At 43.8% G+C, this 16,348-nt stretch overlaps 1 protein-coding gene across 1 annotated transcript in view; it reads right to left on the reverse strand.

Annotated features, from left to right (window-relative positions):
* Window positions 1-1,052: 1,052 nt before the first annotated feature.
* The window catches only part of syn3 (synapsin III), a gene marked incomplete at both ends in the record, with an annotated part of 133,779 nt that continues 118,483 nt past the window's right edge, over window positions 1,053-16,348 (reverse strand). The window contains 4 exons of the mRNA XM_080754064.1: window positions 1,053-1,179; window positions 3,226-3,382; window positions 4,542-4,572; window positions 6,087-6,218. Of these exons, the coding sequence (XP_080610190.1) occupies window positions 1,053-1,179; window positions 3,226-3,382; window positions 4,542-4,572; window positions 6,087-6,218 (447 nt within the window). The remainder of the gene's footprint in view (window positions 1,180-3,225; window positions 3,383-4,541; window positions 4,573-6,086; window positions 6,219-16,348) is intronic.

Here is a 16,348-nt window from a genome sequence, read left to right on the forward strand (position 1 = left end):
TTTGGTAACGTTAGGCCACGGTTAGATTCACAAGGAGCAGTTGTTAAGCCAATATGGGTCACTTTGGCGATAGTAAAGTATTTCTGTGAAATGTGGCTGGCGAGATGCTCAAATATCGCTGGTGAACTGTAAGCATTCAGCCATCACAACTTACCGAAAAGGTTTTCCTATAATGTATTGCCATAGATATCTGCAAAATCATCTTGGAAGCCAACAGGTCAATTTGTCGAAGAAAAGAAGAAGAATGTAAGACAATCAGACAAACGAAAATCTAAAAGACCTACAAGTATACCAAACACTACGAGAGAGAATATCTATAGTTATTGTTGGTTTCACTGCAATGCTTGGACAGCAGATTGGCAGATTGATAACTGCCACTGAAACTCATGGGAGTAGGAAGCTGATGGTGATAAGGGATAAGGTGTGTGTGTGTGTGTGTGTGTGTGTGTGTGTGTGTGTGTGTGTGTGTGTGTGTGTGTGTGTGTGTGTGTGTGTGTGCGTGCGCGTGCGTGTGCGTGTGCGTGTGTGCGTGTGCGTGTGCGTCACAATATATCGTTATCGTATTGTTATTGCGGTTATATCGCCCATATCGTTACCTTTTGCAGATATCGTTGCCATTTCCTTCGAAAAATGCTTAGTTGTCACTTTCGCTACACTTAGAATATCAAATAACAAGTTCAGGAACCCAATAGCACTTAAAATCAAGCGTGTTATTGACTTGTTATTATGCTGTTTTTTTGAACAATTCTTAGTTTTCACTGTTGCAACACTTAAAATATTGAATATGAAATTTGTACCGTAATATCGCATATCGTATCGATATCGAAATATTTGGCATAAATACAGAGATATGAACGTTTGTCCAATATCGCGCAGCCCCAGTGTGTGTGTGTGTGTGTGTGTGTGTGTGTGTGTGTGTCTGTGTGTGTGTGTGTGTGTGTGTGTGTGTGTGTGTGTGTGTGTGTGTGTGTGTGTGTGTGTGTGTGTGTTCAGGAAGCAGTGGGTTGGGACTCATCATGACAGAGAGGAAAAGGATGATGGGAGAGGAGGTGTTAATCAGAGAAGAGGCTGGCGAAGGACTGCCGGAGGCTGCGGATGGTCTCCGCCTTGGCCTCGTCGTCGGTGGGGTTCCCCCCTCGCAGCGTCTCGGTGAAGGTGTTGGTCAGCGACTGAGATTTGCTACAAGAAGACACACAGTGACGGTGACTTGGTCAGGGTTATATCTTTACTCAAGTTAAAGTATCAACATAGCCATGTAGAAATCTAGGATCTCCTTTTAGTTGACCTTGTGCTTTGTGATTTGTGCTGTCATGAAACTGTACTTTTTTTTCGATGGCAGAAACAATTTTAAAACAAAACAAAACAAATGTTAACCAAAAATAGGGATGCCAGGGTCACTGTGCTTAAAGGAGTAGTTCACCACTTTTCAACCTGTCTTCATATAATAGGTCCTTACTAATGTTCATAATAAAATAGCACAATTTTTTTCTATTCAGCCTGGGTCTCATAGGAGAGCTGTCAAATCCTTCCTACCAGTGACATCATCGTTTGACAAAAAGAAATTAAATAATATTTTTGGGGGAAAAAAAAAAAAAAGATTTTTATTATCACGAGAACAATGGCTTCCACTTTAACATTGCAACTTTTTCAGGAATAGAAAGCCTGCAGTTTCTATTAGCTTGCATTTCCCATTGATTATGTCACCGGTAGGAAGGATTTGACCCACCCACAGCTCTCCTATGAGACCCAGAGAAAAAAAATTTGATATTTTATCATGAACATTAGTGAGGACCTATTATATGAAGATAGGTTGAAAAGTGGTGGAGTTCCCCTTTAAATAGAAAATATTGATGGAAACATGACCAAATACAACCTAATGGCGCCACCTTGCTGCAAAAATCTGAAGCAAACTGTCATGCTAGTGGGCGGCCATAGCTGAATGGGTAGAGAGGCCCCTTGGGAATCAAAAGGTCCCCGGTTCGTTCCCTGGCCCTGATCTTTAAGTGTCCTTGAGCAACACTTAACCCCTAACCAGTGGAGGAAAAAGTACAAAATGATTTTACTTAAGTAAAGTATCAATAATGTAATGTACAAATACTCTGTTACAAGTAAAAGTCTGGAATACAAAGTTTACTTTAGTAAAAGTACAAAAGTATTTGTATCAAAATTGAAAGTTCACTCATTATGCAGAATGTCCCCAATTCACAAGTCTTTGTATAAAAAAGTAAATCTTTTGAAAATAGCAGATCTACAAGCCCACAATGCATTGCATTGCACCGCATTGTGAGCTTGTGAATCGTCTATTTTCAAATGGCTGAAATGTCACCCTGGCCACAACATAACTTCCGGTTGGTTCTAGCGGAAGTGGCGGAAGTGCTGTGTTTAACGGACGTTACGTCATGCGTTGTAGTCTTCCGGTGAAATTCTCACGGCGGAAGTTGAACGGTCTCTGCCTGATATTGTCACCAGGCTTTTCTCTTCGCAGATGAGTAAGCCTGGCTACGTGAGGCTTCCGAAATGTATATAAGGGTTGTAGTGGTTAATGTGTGTTTTGTAATAATAATTACAATCTACAAAGTACATGTAACTAGTAACTAAAGCTGTCAAATAATTGTATTGGAGTAAAAGTACAATATTTGCCTCTGAGAAGTAGTGGAGTAGAAATAAAAGTACTGAAAATGGGAAATACTCCAGTAAAGTAAAACTTACCTCAAAATGTACTGAAGTCCAGTATTTGAGTACTTTACACCACTACCCTTAACTGCCGGGTGTTTTATTATGAGTTAGGGTGGGTTAAATGCAGAGGACAAATATCATATACAGTATGTATAAATGTAAATATATAGCAGTAAACAATGAACAAATGTATGTAGACCTGCTTTACGCATGCAACAATCAACAAAAGTTTTGAATTTAAATGTAAATTTAAATTGATGTTCGCAGAAGGAACACAAGGCAAAAGGCTTAAAACAGGCAGGTCTGGAGTGCCCGCTGGCCTGGTGGTCAAGGCGCGTACCTTATACTAGGCTATGATGCCTGCTGGCGTCGCCGGTTCGATTCCCGATCCGGACGACCTTTGCCGCATGTCATTCCCCATCTCTCTCCCCATTTCCTGTCAGTCTACTTTCCTATCGAATAAAGGCATAAAAAGCCCAAAAACAAATCTTAAAAAAAAAAAAACAGGCAGGTCTGGAAGAAGTGCGAGATGAAGGTGGTTTGACTCACTTAAGCTGCGGGGACTGTTTCTGGGAGCCGGGGCCGGAGGTGGCTGGGATGGGGCCGGGCTGGAAGGCTTGGCTGGGAGATGTGGTGGCTGAGCGGGTTCTCTGTGGAGAACCGTGGGCTGACTGAGACGGAGAGGCTGAAGCGGAGCGGGGTCCCCCTGCAGCACAACACACAGACAGGGTGTGGCACCAAATTCAACTGTTGAAAAATAGCAGATCTACAAGCTCACAGCGCGGCACTCGAGCTTGTAGATCTGCTATTTTTTGAAAAATCGTGAACATTTGTTCAAGTCTTTGAACGTTTCAAATCCATCAAAGGTTTTTTGAAAAACCTACATGTTGTTTCCATGTCAGTGGTGCTCAAACTTTTTCATGTGAAGGACCCCCAAAATGATATGTATTTGGCCACCCCCCCATCTCAAAATATTTGGTTCCAGGGACCCCCCAGAAGCAAAATTTGACTTACAAATGTTTGCTTAAAAAATACATAGATTCAAAGATTTGCGCACATTTTCACGACTTTTTCAAAAATAGCAGATCTACAAGCTCGCAGCGTGGCACTCGGTGCCACAATAGTGAGCTTGTATATCTGCTATTTTTCAATAGCTAAAGTATAAAATAATGAAGGCCCCTCCACCTTGGGCCCTAGTAACTCAGTCCCACTTTTCCCCCCCATGTGACGCCCCTGCACACAGACACACAGCAGTGTTGATTTTGTCGACCAAAACTGTGGCAAAAAAAATTCTGTCGACTACCTTTTTTCACTGACAAAAACGAAATAAAAACTGAGCTACTGGTATAGTGACTAAAACTGAGACTAAATATATTGACAATTTCTTCAACAAAAAAAAAATAGACAAAATGATAAGGAGGGACTAGTGTAGAAGAGATCCAGTAGAACTAAAAGACAAGGCATTTTATGTTTGGTTCGCTCAGGTGTTGTGCTCTGAAAATAGCTGATCTACAAGCCCACAACGCGTCGCGCTGCGACGCATTGTGAGCTTGTAGATGGGCTATTTTCAACATGCAACCAGTGTAAAACCAGGCATTACAACACCATCAAGGACCGCCAAAATACATTTTAGTCAATAAAATCAACTGCAGATTTAGTCGACTAAAACCTTATGATATTTAGTCAACTAAAAACTAGACTAAAACTAAAACATTTCAGACTAAAATATGACTAAAACTAAATGAAATGTTATTCAAAAGACTATGACTAAAACTAAATCAGAACTTTCTGTCAAAATCAACACTGACACACAGAAGATAAGATGAGACAAGATGAGATCAAAACTAGATAAGCGTTTTGCCTACCTGGAGCCCGTCTTGGCTGGGTGGTCTGTGGCTATTCCAGGGTGAAAGACAATGACATGTTAGCAAAATATCCCTATTGGTTTCAACGTTTTTCTGTGGATTTGATCAGCTTCTGTCTCATCTATATCAGTGGTTCTCAATGTTATGGTCAAGGACCCCAAAAATGAAATGTATTTGGCTGCCTTTTGTGCCAGGGACCTCCAGAAGCAAAGATTTGAGCATTAAAAAAAGCAGATCTAAAAGCTCATATTGCGGCACAGATATTAAGTCATAAAATATCGTCGTTGTCGGGTGGACACACCTTGTATGTCCAAAACCGTTTTGTATTTATCATTTAAAAAACTAGAAGCTAGTCGGCGCCCTGGCCAACTCGGGAACATGGTAAATAGGGGATGAATGCCCCGCCCTTTAATGCAAACCCCATTATATCTGTTTTCACCATCTGTTTGCGTGTGTCCATTTATGCCCATATATGGGGATATCTATCTGTCTACTTCCATTTTATGTCCATATATGGAGATCTCTGTAGGACCCGTTTTGACCATCTGTTTGCCTGTGTCCATTTATGCCCATATATGGAGTTATCTATCTGTCTGCGTCCATTTTATGCCCATATATGGAGATCTCTGTAGGACCTGTATTGACCATCTGTTTGCCTGTGTCCATTTATGCTCATATATGGAGATATCTGTATCTGTCTGTCTGCATCCATTTCATGCCCATATATGGAGATCTCTGTATCTGTTTGTCTGTGTCCCTTTATGCCCATTATATGGAGATCTTTGACCATCTGTATGGAGAACGCGCGTGCCGGTAGGACGAACGGTTCTCGAGATACGCGGATTACATACATACATACACACTCACAGAGATTTTTTGTTGACTCATGTAGCGTACGTGATGTCAGAGCCTTTTATGAAGTGATGTCACAATGAGTCAGCGCTTGCGCCGATTTCCTCCGGAACAGCCTGATGTCAACAATCAACCCCGCATAAGGAGATTCCGAACGTTTCGCGCCGGTTCGGGAAAACCGCGCGTCGGGTCGAGTCGAGACCCGGCACTGCACTCCGTGCCGCGGCGGGGAACGCGCGTGCCGAATCTGAAGCCGGTGGGACGAACGGTTCTCGAGATACGCGGATTACAGACACAAAGACAGACACACACGCAGAGACTTCTCGCATTTATAGATAGATGAACTAAACTAGTGAAAACAGCCGATCTACAAGCACACAACGCCTCGCACGGCGAGGCGTTGTGTGCTTGTAGATCTGCCGTTTTCACTATTTTGTGCGATGGCCTTGTATGATGAAGCAGGGCTTTACATTGCGAGAAAAAAAAACATACAAATTTGAAACTTGGAGATTGACCATATGTTTCAAGTGGTTAAAATTATTGTGACGCTAAAATAACAAGTTTTGCTGGGGACCCCCTCAAGGACCCCCGGACACCACTTTGAGAACTACTGTATATGCCCTATAATAGGATCTATATGCCCTATAATAAAACGATAAGAGAAGTATTTGGTATCTGAAGCGCTGTTGTCACCTTGATAGATGAAGGCTGTGGCGTGTCAATCCCCAGCAGCACCTTGGCCATCTTGTTAATGACCAGCTCTGTGATGAGCTGCTTGTCCTCCTCCACATGCTCACCAATCAGAGGCATGGAGCTGTCCATCACCTGGAAACAAATAGAACCAATGGCCAATCAGCTTCAAGGACGGGCATTTCCCAAATCTGGGGGCACTGGTGTGCAGTTTTTGATTTTCTTGAGTCTCACTCCCCAATTATGTTCCTATGTACAAAAAACTGCTTTGGTTAACATTTTGTTGAATTTCAAGCATATTTAGAGGTAGTTCAATCAAGTCAAAGATTGTACATTTTATTGGTCAAAATCGAATTGCACTGCAGGCACATTTAAGTTATACGTTACACACTATTCTTGTACTAAGCACAGATTATGTTTTTTTAAGCTTACAAATCTAAACACAAATCTGATTACATGTTTGTCATATGTCAAACCAGAATTAATGTATTGTAGGAAATAGCAAAGCAAAGAATGAGAAATTGCTATTTTTCATTTAACGTGCAGTCTTTATTGCACACTCTTCAATCATACTCACAACACACAACAAGCACACAGCCCCACTTCCTTGTTTACCCCCAAAACCCCCGAAAGTCACTGCAGTATAGTAATTCAGTAGTTACTGATTAAAGTTTGTTTACGGGTATCGGGATACTTGTGCCGATGGTTCTGAACAATTTGCAGCAAGTACTGGAGTTGGGACTCATCTTTAGTAATGAGACCACAATATTCTTGTATTAGGGCAACCCCACGCTCTGCATGATCATTGACAACATTCATCGCCTTCACTACAGCCAGAGCTTCTTGGTAGTCCTCCCTGGGTTCCCACTCATGGGGATCAACATCAAGGAAGTCATCTGGGAGATCCATCATTTTGAAAAGCACCTTGGATTTGGGAGACACAAAATCTTCAATGTTCTTCCTTGCAATTGTTCCAAGGTCAACAGTAATTCTCTTCATATTCCCCATGTTGGCACCTGTTGCTGTCAGCGCTCCACTAAATGACTTGCAGCTGTTAAAATCGTTGCTGGAATATTCATCAATAAATGCTGAGGGGTCTAAAGCTACTTCTCAAAAGTTTTCCAATCACTTATGGTATTTGGCTCCAGAGATCGTCGGACTTGCATTGTTTGACAGTCAAGTGAGTGCGCAAACGAAGAGGCTGATGGTGAGAGCCATGAAAGATGGAAATGAAGATGATGAACATGAAGAGAATTACTGTCTCCAAAATCCTTTTTTTTTGGGGGGCATTTAAGATCCACCCTATTGTAGATTGGTTATTTTTCAAACAGCCTAGGTATAAAAAAGGGCTAGAGTGGATTATTTATGTTTTATAATATTATAATTTATATCTGCAAAGTAACTAGGAACTCAAGTTTTCAAATAATTGTAGTGGAGTAAAAGTACAATATTAGGATCCGAGGTGTGGTATGTGTGTAGTGCAGTAGAAGTAATAGTACCGGTATTGGAAATTGGAAATACTCAAGTAAAGTAAAAAATACCTCAAAACTGTGCTTAAGTACAGTACTTGTGTAAATGTTCTTAGTTACTTTACACCACTGCTGGTGGTGTGTGACTTACAGGTGTTCTGTGCCCTTTGTGCAGCTGAGAACAATACATAGTTTTGCCACTAGGTGGCAATCTTCTACAATTTATCACAACAGAGATTAAGCCCATTGAGATCATGATGAGATCAGTGATAATGGAGCCAATGTTTTTTTCTTCTTCTTCTTCTTCTTCTTCTTATGGGTAAAAAAACATAAACAACGAGTAATTTTACGGTGTACATGAGATCACCTTTAGAAAACATGTGAAGCAATGCATAATGGCTGAGCTGTGAGTTCAGAGAATGAATGCTACACAGCATGGCTAATTGATGGACAGGGTTAACACTACAATGACTGCTCTGGTCATCCCTGTATAAACATTACGTTACCCTATACGCTCTATTTTGGAAGGACATGGACCGCACAAACGATTAATCTCTCTCTATTTTCTTTTTATCCCACGATTTTGTAACCCATTTTCACCCAGTGCCAATTGCCTATGTAATCCTGGGCTCTGCTCTCCCTCTGCCGGCGCCTGGGGAGACAACGGACAAACCTCATGCTTCCTCCAATGCATGGGTAGTCCAAGTTGTTTCTTTTCAACTGACAGGGGGGATTTCCCTGGGATGGACGTAGCACGTGGAAGGAGCACGTTATTCCAACCAGTTCCTTTCCCCTCCATCAGGCGCCCCGGCTGGCCAGGGGGAGGCATGATTGAGACCAGGATTACTGTGCATGTTTTTGTGAGGGTATCAACCCTAGGAGACACGTGGAGAACATGCAAACTCCACAAAGAAAGGCCCTATCGCCAACCCCACCTAGGGTGTGGGCGCTGATGACGCAGAGGGAGGAACACGCCCCCAGTGCCCACAGCGTCCCTGGGCGGGAACCGAACCCAGGACCTTCTAGCCGTGTGGCGAAGCGCTAACCACTGCGCCACTGTGCCCACTCAAAACAAACAAACGATTAATCTCAAACGAGGAAAGCTTTCCCAACGCTCGGCTCCTCAATCACATGCACATGCACGTGTGCTGACAAAAAAAAAAAAAAACACTGAACACATGGGGCTCCTGAAGGCTGTGCCCGTCCCTCTCCAAAGAGGAGGTCTGTGCCAATGTAGAACCAAAACAAAACGAGAAGTGTGGCTGCCGCTGGCGGCAGTTGGCAGCGTCCCGGTGATCCGCCGAGCGGTGGATCAGGCTGTTGCACGCAGTCAGGCCACAGGGCTGTAAACACAGGGAGCTCAGGCCTACACGCACGTGCTGCTTTCGCACACAGTGTACGTACACAGGGGCGTCACAAGGGGGGGGGGGGGATGGGACTAAGTTACTAGGGCCCAAGGTGGAGGGGGGCCTTAATTATTTTATGCTTTAACTATTGAAAGAAGCAGATATACAAGCTCACTATTGTGGCACCGAGTGCCACGCTGCAAGCTTGTAGATCTGCTATTTTTTCTAAAAATGTGTGCAAATCTTTGAAAATGTATTTTTTAAGCGAACATTTGTAACTCAAATTTAGCTTCTGGGGGGTCCCTGGAACTAAATGTTTTGAGATGGGGGTCTGTGGCCAAATACATATCATTTTGGGGGTCCTTCACATGAAAAAGTTTGAGCACCAACCTTAGAAGGATTAGAAATATTCAAATATTATTGTATTATATACATTTTTCACGATTTTTCAAAAATAGCAGATCTACAAGCGCTGCGAGCTTGTATATCTGCTACTTTTCAATAGTTAAAGCACAAAATAATTGAAGTGAATCCTTGTACCCAGGGCCCAGAACTTGGTGCGACACCCCTGTACGTACACGCTGACAGGCGCGGAAGGCAGCAGGGGAATGCCCTGCCTGCTGCCTGCTGCCTGCTGCTTGCTGCTGCTGCCGCTGCCCTGGAGGGAGTTCCAGATGGCTGGGGCCATGCATGGCGGTAAGGTGGGGTGTGGTGCGGTGGGTCCATTGAGTCATTTACCACAGGGGACCGAGCTCGCAGTGCTCTGGAAGGACTGGCAGCAGCGACCCGCCAGGCCCCCCACTTCAAACAGAGTGCGGTGGCAAGCCAGAGCCCGGATCCACCCTGCTGATTTATTAGGATATAGAGTCATCCAGCAGACGACTGACTGCCGGGGCTGCCGTCGCCCTTTGCCGCTGTATTCGAAAACAGAGGTGTTGTTTTTGCTCCTTTTATTGGGCTGCACAGTGTTCCTTTCTTGTGCTCGTCTGGGCGGCGCGCACGCCTGCATGCATGCAGACACATGAGAAAGTTCACAGAGCACGACATTTAAATGGTTCTCGCTCAAAAGTTATGGTGCACTCGCTGTACTGGGATGGGCCCTAGAAAATGAGAAAATCCCCCAGGGGAAGGAAAAAACAACTTGGCTCGCAGACAGAGGGTATTCATATTCCTTGTCCCTGGGCTCTGTGATTTCTATGAGCCACTCAGAGGAGTGCATGGATAGTGTATCTGACTGCAGTACGCAATGGCCGAGCCTATGAAGTAGCAGCATGCCACATGTTAATATGGACCACGGTGAATTCCATATGAAGTGAATGTAAACAGCCCATTAGTTTTCATTAAAAGTAGGTGTCATGGCTAACGTCTTGTCTGGAACGTAAACAGGTTCCCACCACAAGGGGCCCTGCAACACTGCAATGCCACCGTTGCCCGTAATTAAATTCCATCGCATGGAAGGGAGGGAGGGAGCGTAGAGAGAGAGAGACGGGGGGGGGGGGGGGGGGGGGGGGGGGGGTAAAATAGAGGAGAGGGTGAGAGAAGAGGGAGATAAGAGATAGAAAAAATAAGATAAACCTAATTAGGGAAGAGATAAGGGAGAGGGAGAGAAGACAGAAGGGAGAAATGCAGAGAGAGCAAAAAAAAAAAAAAAACAGCAATGGCTAATTTACATTTTGTGGTTGAAAAAAATCATGTATCTTTTATGAGCGACATGGTTGTACCACCACAACGTGTAAATTAGCCACAAGGGGAGTAGGATTGCTTCGCTGTCATGGAACATATTTAGAGGACTATGTCACCGGTGTCCCCGTCTCCCGCCCACAGACGGTCCAAACAGAGACGCTCTGCGTCAGCGCGTCTCTGGAGAGCCTGTGGTGATTTCCTGAGATACTGACAGTTGTCAAAAAGGGGCATTATTTATTTGTTCCAACAATCGGTGACCTACGCCCGGCAAGAATTGGGATGTCTTGTTCTCGAGGCTAAATATGGACATGGACAGAGCTCTGAAAATGGCCCGTTTGCCAGGGGCGTCACAAGGGGGGGGGAAAAGTGGGACTGAGTTACTGGGGCCCAAGGTGGAGGGGACTTAATTATTATTTTATACTTTAGCTATTGAAAAATAGCAGATATACAAGCTCACAGTGCGGCACCGAGTGCCGCGCTGCGAGCTTGTAGATCTGCTATTTTGGAAAAGTCGTGAAAATGTGTGCAAATCTTTGAAAATATACATTTTTTAAGCGAACAGAGGGGGGGGGGAACTAAATATTTTGAGATGGGGGTCCGTGGCCAAATTCATATAATTTTGGGGGTCCTTCACATGAAAAATGTTGAGCACCACTGACATAGAAACATATAAAAAAAATAAAAGAAAATAGAAGGATTTGAAATATTCAAAGACTTGCACAAATTTTCACGATTGAGTGCAGCGCTGTGAGCTTGTAGATCTGCTATTTTTCAATAGTTAAAGCACAAAATTAACACGTAATAATGCGCTCCCAGACTAAATGGCTTAAACCCCCTCCCCCTATGTTGAACATTCATGGGGGGCCCGCAGTGAATCCTTGTACCCAGGGCCCAGAATTTGGTGAGACACCCCTGCCGTTTGCATTCGAGGAGAGGAAACACAATGCACAATGGGAGGGATCGCCTGGGCTAGGGATCGCCCTTCTAAAAATGAAAACGGCGATTATGTGGCCAGGAAATGACTTGTCTCCTGTAACCTAAACCAACAGTTTTGCTCTCGAGTAAATTATTGAACAATAGTTGAACGCAAAAGTTGTTTAATAGCCTACGTGCTCCGATTAACTCCAGTTCACTCCTCCACCCATTTCAAACCCTGAGGAATTCATTGTATGACAGCGTCAATGTGCTTTCAGGTGAAAGGGACTTTTTGAGTCTTTTTCTTTCTTCGTATGTTATATTTGTACAAAGAATTATAAATTAGGTATAAGCGTTTGTTTGCCTTGATCGCCATTCTACTGAGATGGAAGATAATGCTGGCCGGTCTAGAGGAAACCCACAGAGTCATCTGGTGATGAGAGCAAAAGTGAAAGGTTCCTAGGTACTGATACCAGCTGGTGATGTCATCCTAGTCAGGACGAGGCCCTTTTCAGGATGTCTGCATCTTGTGTGTGTGTGTGTGTGTGTGTGTGTGTGTGTGTGTGTGTGTGTGTGTGTGTGTGTGTGTGTGTGTGTGTGTGTGTGTGTGTGTGTGTGCGTGCGTGCGTGCGTGCGTGCGTGCGTGCGTGCGTGCGTGCGTGCGTGCGTGCGTGCGTGCGTGCGTGCGTGTGTGTGTGTGTGCGTGCGAGAGTATGTGTTAATGACAGCCAACAATATCAGTTTTTGCCTGGTGCGTCTATCAGTGCTAACATGAGTGTACATGTAGGGTGTGTGTGTGTGTGTGTGTGTGTGTGTGTGTGTGTGTGTGTGTGTGTGTGTGTGGGTGTGGGTGTGTGCGTGTGCGCGTGCGTGTGCGTGTGTGTGTGCACGTGTGCGTGTGTGTGCGTGTGTGTGTGTGTGTGTGCGCAACCTAAGCTGGATAAATGGATAACTTACTAAAATGAATAAATTACTCCCTAGCATGACTCAACAGAGTGTAAGTGTGTGTGAGGGGGCTGGGGATAGAATGTGTGGCTGGGTGAACCAGGGACGTGCAGAGAATGTTAGAGAGGCAGGGGCCGAAATTTCAAATAGGGCCTTTTGGTGAAAATATCAAAAATAGCAGACCTCCAAGCTCACAACGCTTCGCGCTGCAGCGCGTTGTGAGCTTGGTCGCTTGGTCGGCTATTTTCGGTGCTTTATACCACACTGAACTAAGCATAATCAAGTGACTACTAGAGATGTGGCGTAGAGCATGGATTTCTACACAGAGAGGCCAATTCTTTCAACATAAGATGCTGCATTCAAGTTCAGGAGAGTTGTGGACCAGCAATTCTCCTGAATGCTGCCTTTGTGTATGGCATGGAAAGAGGGGCGTTTGCATTTCTTTCACCATAGTAAAAACTGCATTCATGGTCTGGAGAGGGCACTTTTTAATTAAAGGAGGATAAAAGTGCAGGGGCTCAAGCCCCCTTTGATGTCTATGTGTGCATGTGCCTGGTGTGCACGTACAATAAGCTGCTCTGCAGGCATGTGAGTCTACAAGCCTGGCCCGGGGACGACATGAGCTCAGTGCAACAACAGGAAGTAGCTGGTGGACGCTTTCTCTATCTTCTCCTTTGTAACAGATATAGAGCCCACCAAGCAAGGCATTAACTGCAGAGCGGTCCAAAATAAACCCAGTCAGGAGTTACGGCGTGATAACGTCTGTAGCAGAGAAACACTCGGGCTTGTGTTCCACACGCCGGCTGGGTGGCAATTGGTCCTATTAGTTGAGAGATACGCCGATTCGAAAGGCTGGTGACTTAATAGTTGGATTGCTTCACTGAGGTTAAAGAATTGGATGTGAAGAAGCTTCCTGCTCCTGAACTAAATCAGAGATGTTGTCAGCCCAGCAAAACATACACACCTGTTCCTTGATATAAATATAAACCTTGAATACAACCCACAAACCTAGGAGTAGTCTTGGACCCATCCCTATCTTAGGTACACAAATGTCCATTAATAATAATATCAACAAATCTCCCTTTTTCCATCTGCGCAACCTAGCCAGAATCCGCCTAATACTACCATTAACAGATGCTGAAACCCTGGTTGATGCTTTCACTACCACAAGAATAGATTTTTGTTTGTCAATGGCCTTTAGGTTGGTCCAGAATGCAGCAGCTAGAGTACTAACTAGCTAGAGTACTAACTAACACTTAAATCTTTCCCAAGCAGGCCGGTGCAGTTTATATCTGTAGTGACAGGTACCATTCTGGGTACTCTGACAGGGAGCCTACAGCGAGTACTCTGACAACAGATACAACGGGTGTTGCATAACCACGTGGGGCATGCATTCCACACACGTGTGCGTGCGCACACACACGCACACACCCTCCTCCACCCTCAGAATCATTAATGAAAACGTCCATTCCAAAACGCTCATTTTGTGTCATAGTTTTGTGGTGTAAAAATATTTCACCAAGCATTCCCACTGTTGCTGTGTTACGCTGGTGACAGACAGTAACCCATGAGAGAGAGACTCACAGTGACCCTGCCACCTCCTGATAACCCTGTCTGGGTTCCAACGTCTGTGTTTGGGCTCTTTCAAGGCTCTGATATTCCAGCTGCGTCCTTCCCTAGCCATCGGCTGCCAGCTCTTGCCAGCTCTTGCCTTTCAACACAATCGTGACTAAGAAAAGATGTTATCAACAGGAAGACGAGACTTAATCACAATATTGCTGATATCTATAAATGCTGACATTTTTTGCAAGGGTGGTGCCAGGCACATGTTTACCATAGAGGTTGAATACTGGGAAAGATGCCATCAGCTGCCATAGAACCCGTCCCCCCACACGTGCATCCGATGAAATCTCAGAGCTAACAATTTCCTACGGTACAAGGTGATAAAGGTTCAGTAATCTCGCTCTTTAAAGTTCTGTCCAATTGACCGGTACGAGATGTGCTGCAGCAATTAGTCATCATAGTACAGTATCATCAATACAGAAGGCAGGTAGGGGTCATTGCCATGCTGGCTTGTGGTGGACATTTTTGTCAAAATGTAATTGTTGCCACGGACATGCAAATGAACCGACAATAATATTTCCAAAACACAAAGAGCTAGCCCAAAATGGCCATCACAGGTCTGTAACTCTGAGAGTGTACTAATGGAACCAAATTCCATTAGTACACTCACAGTTACTGGGGTCATTGAAAATAAGAAAAGACACTATAGTGTCATAAATAAATCAGCGTCATACATATTCTGAAGAAAATCTGGAGACTGACATTCAGTAAATGGCTCTCATGATCAAAATTAAAACATTATGTATGTAAAATCAAAATCAATCGGACCGCTAAGGAACCGGAATCGTTAAAATTAGCCCTATTCACGGCCCGCCCACCTACTTCCGTTTCTCAGCATCCCCCGGGTGCTAACTTCAATTTAGAAGGGGAAACTATACTGGACTTAAAGCCAACAAATCGTTATTTCTAACGGTAAAGTAAATTATAATGCTTTGTGCCGTTTACTATCTTGTGTTCTTGATCATGCTAGCCGTATTTTATACTTTACTATTCGGAAATTGCATTAAATTTGCGATTTCTGTGCTAACTCTATAGGCTTATAGTAGGATTTTCCCCTTCAAAACGGGACTTCAGCACCCGGGGGATGCTGAGTGGGCGGGTCGTGAATAGGGCTAATTGTAATCCTGGTCTCTATACTGCCTCCCCCTGGCCAGCCAGGGCGCCTGATGGAGGGGAAAGGGACTGGTTGGAATAACGCGTTCATGCGCTACGTCCAGCCGTGGAATCTCTCCGCTGTCAGGTGAAAAGAAGCGGCTTGGACTCCTCATGCATAGAAGGAAACATGAGGTCAGTCCGTTGCTCTCCCCAGGTTGGCAGAGGGAGTGTAGCGCCCAGGATTACATTAGACAATTGATACTGAATAAGTGAATAATGGGTTAAAAAAACGTGGGATAAAAACAAAAAAAGGAACCGGAATAGCCCATCCCTGTGTGAGTAACTCCCCAACTGCTCCAGTGGATCTGCTCAGTGAGTATAAGCATAAAGGCCCATTCCCACTGGGCCAGATAACAGATAAAAAAAACTCTTTCCCCAGATATTTTTCCATTCAAAGTGGATGGTAGATACAGATAAAAATAAATATCTACCACAGATATTTGCCACAGATACTTTTATCTGTGGCATATGTTTTTCTTTATCTGTATCTACCATCCACTTTGAATGGAAAAATATCTGGAGAAAGAGATTTTTTTTAATCTGTTATCTGGCCCAGTGGGAATGGGCCTTAAGACTGTGTGTCACATCTCCGATAATCTTTATATCGACAGACAGTGGTGGAAAATGTACGATTATTTTTTTTACTTGAGTGAAGTACCAATACTGCAATGTAGAAATACTCTAGCTGTCACAAGTAAAAGTCTGGAATTCAACATTTACAGTACTTGAGTAAAAGTACAAAAGCGTTGGGTATCAAAATGTACTCAAAGTACCATAAGTAGAAAGTACTCACTATGCAGAATGTTTTCAAATGTATAAGACGTATAAAAATGTTTTGAAAATAGCAGAACTACAAGTCACGATGCAACGCATTGTGAGCTTGTAGATCGGCTATTTTCAAAAGGCCAAAACATATATATAGGGCATAAGTGGCTAATGTAGCCTATGTTTAGTAATACAAATCTAAATCTACAAAGTAACTAGTAGGTAAAGTTGCCAAATAAATATTAGTGGAGATCCGAGATGTATGAGTTGAAGTAAAAGTACCTATTGGAAATTGGAAAGTGTAAAAACTTCAACATTTTACTAAAGTACAGTACCGGTACTTACTGTAAGCAAATGCACTTTA

Source organism: Nannobrachium achirus (assembly GCF_963921795.1).
Source record: "Nannobrachium achirus genome assembly, chromosome: 23".
NCBI lineage: Eukaryota > Metazoa > Chordata > Actinopteri > Myctophiformes > Myctophidae > Nannobrachium > Nannobrachium achirus.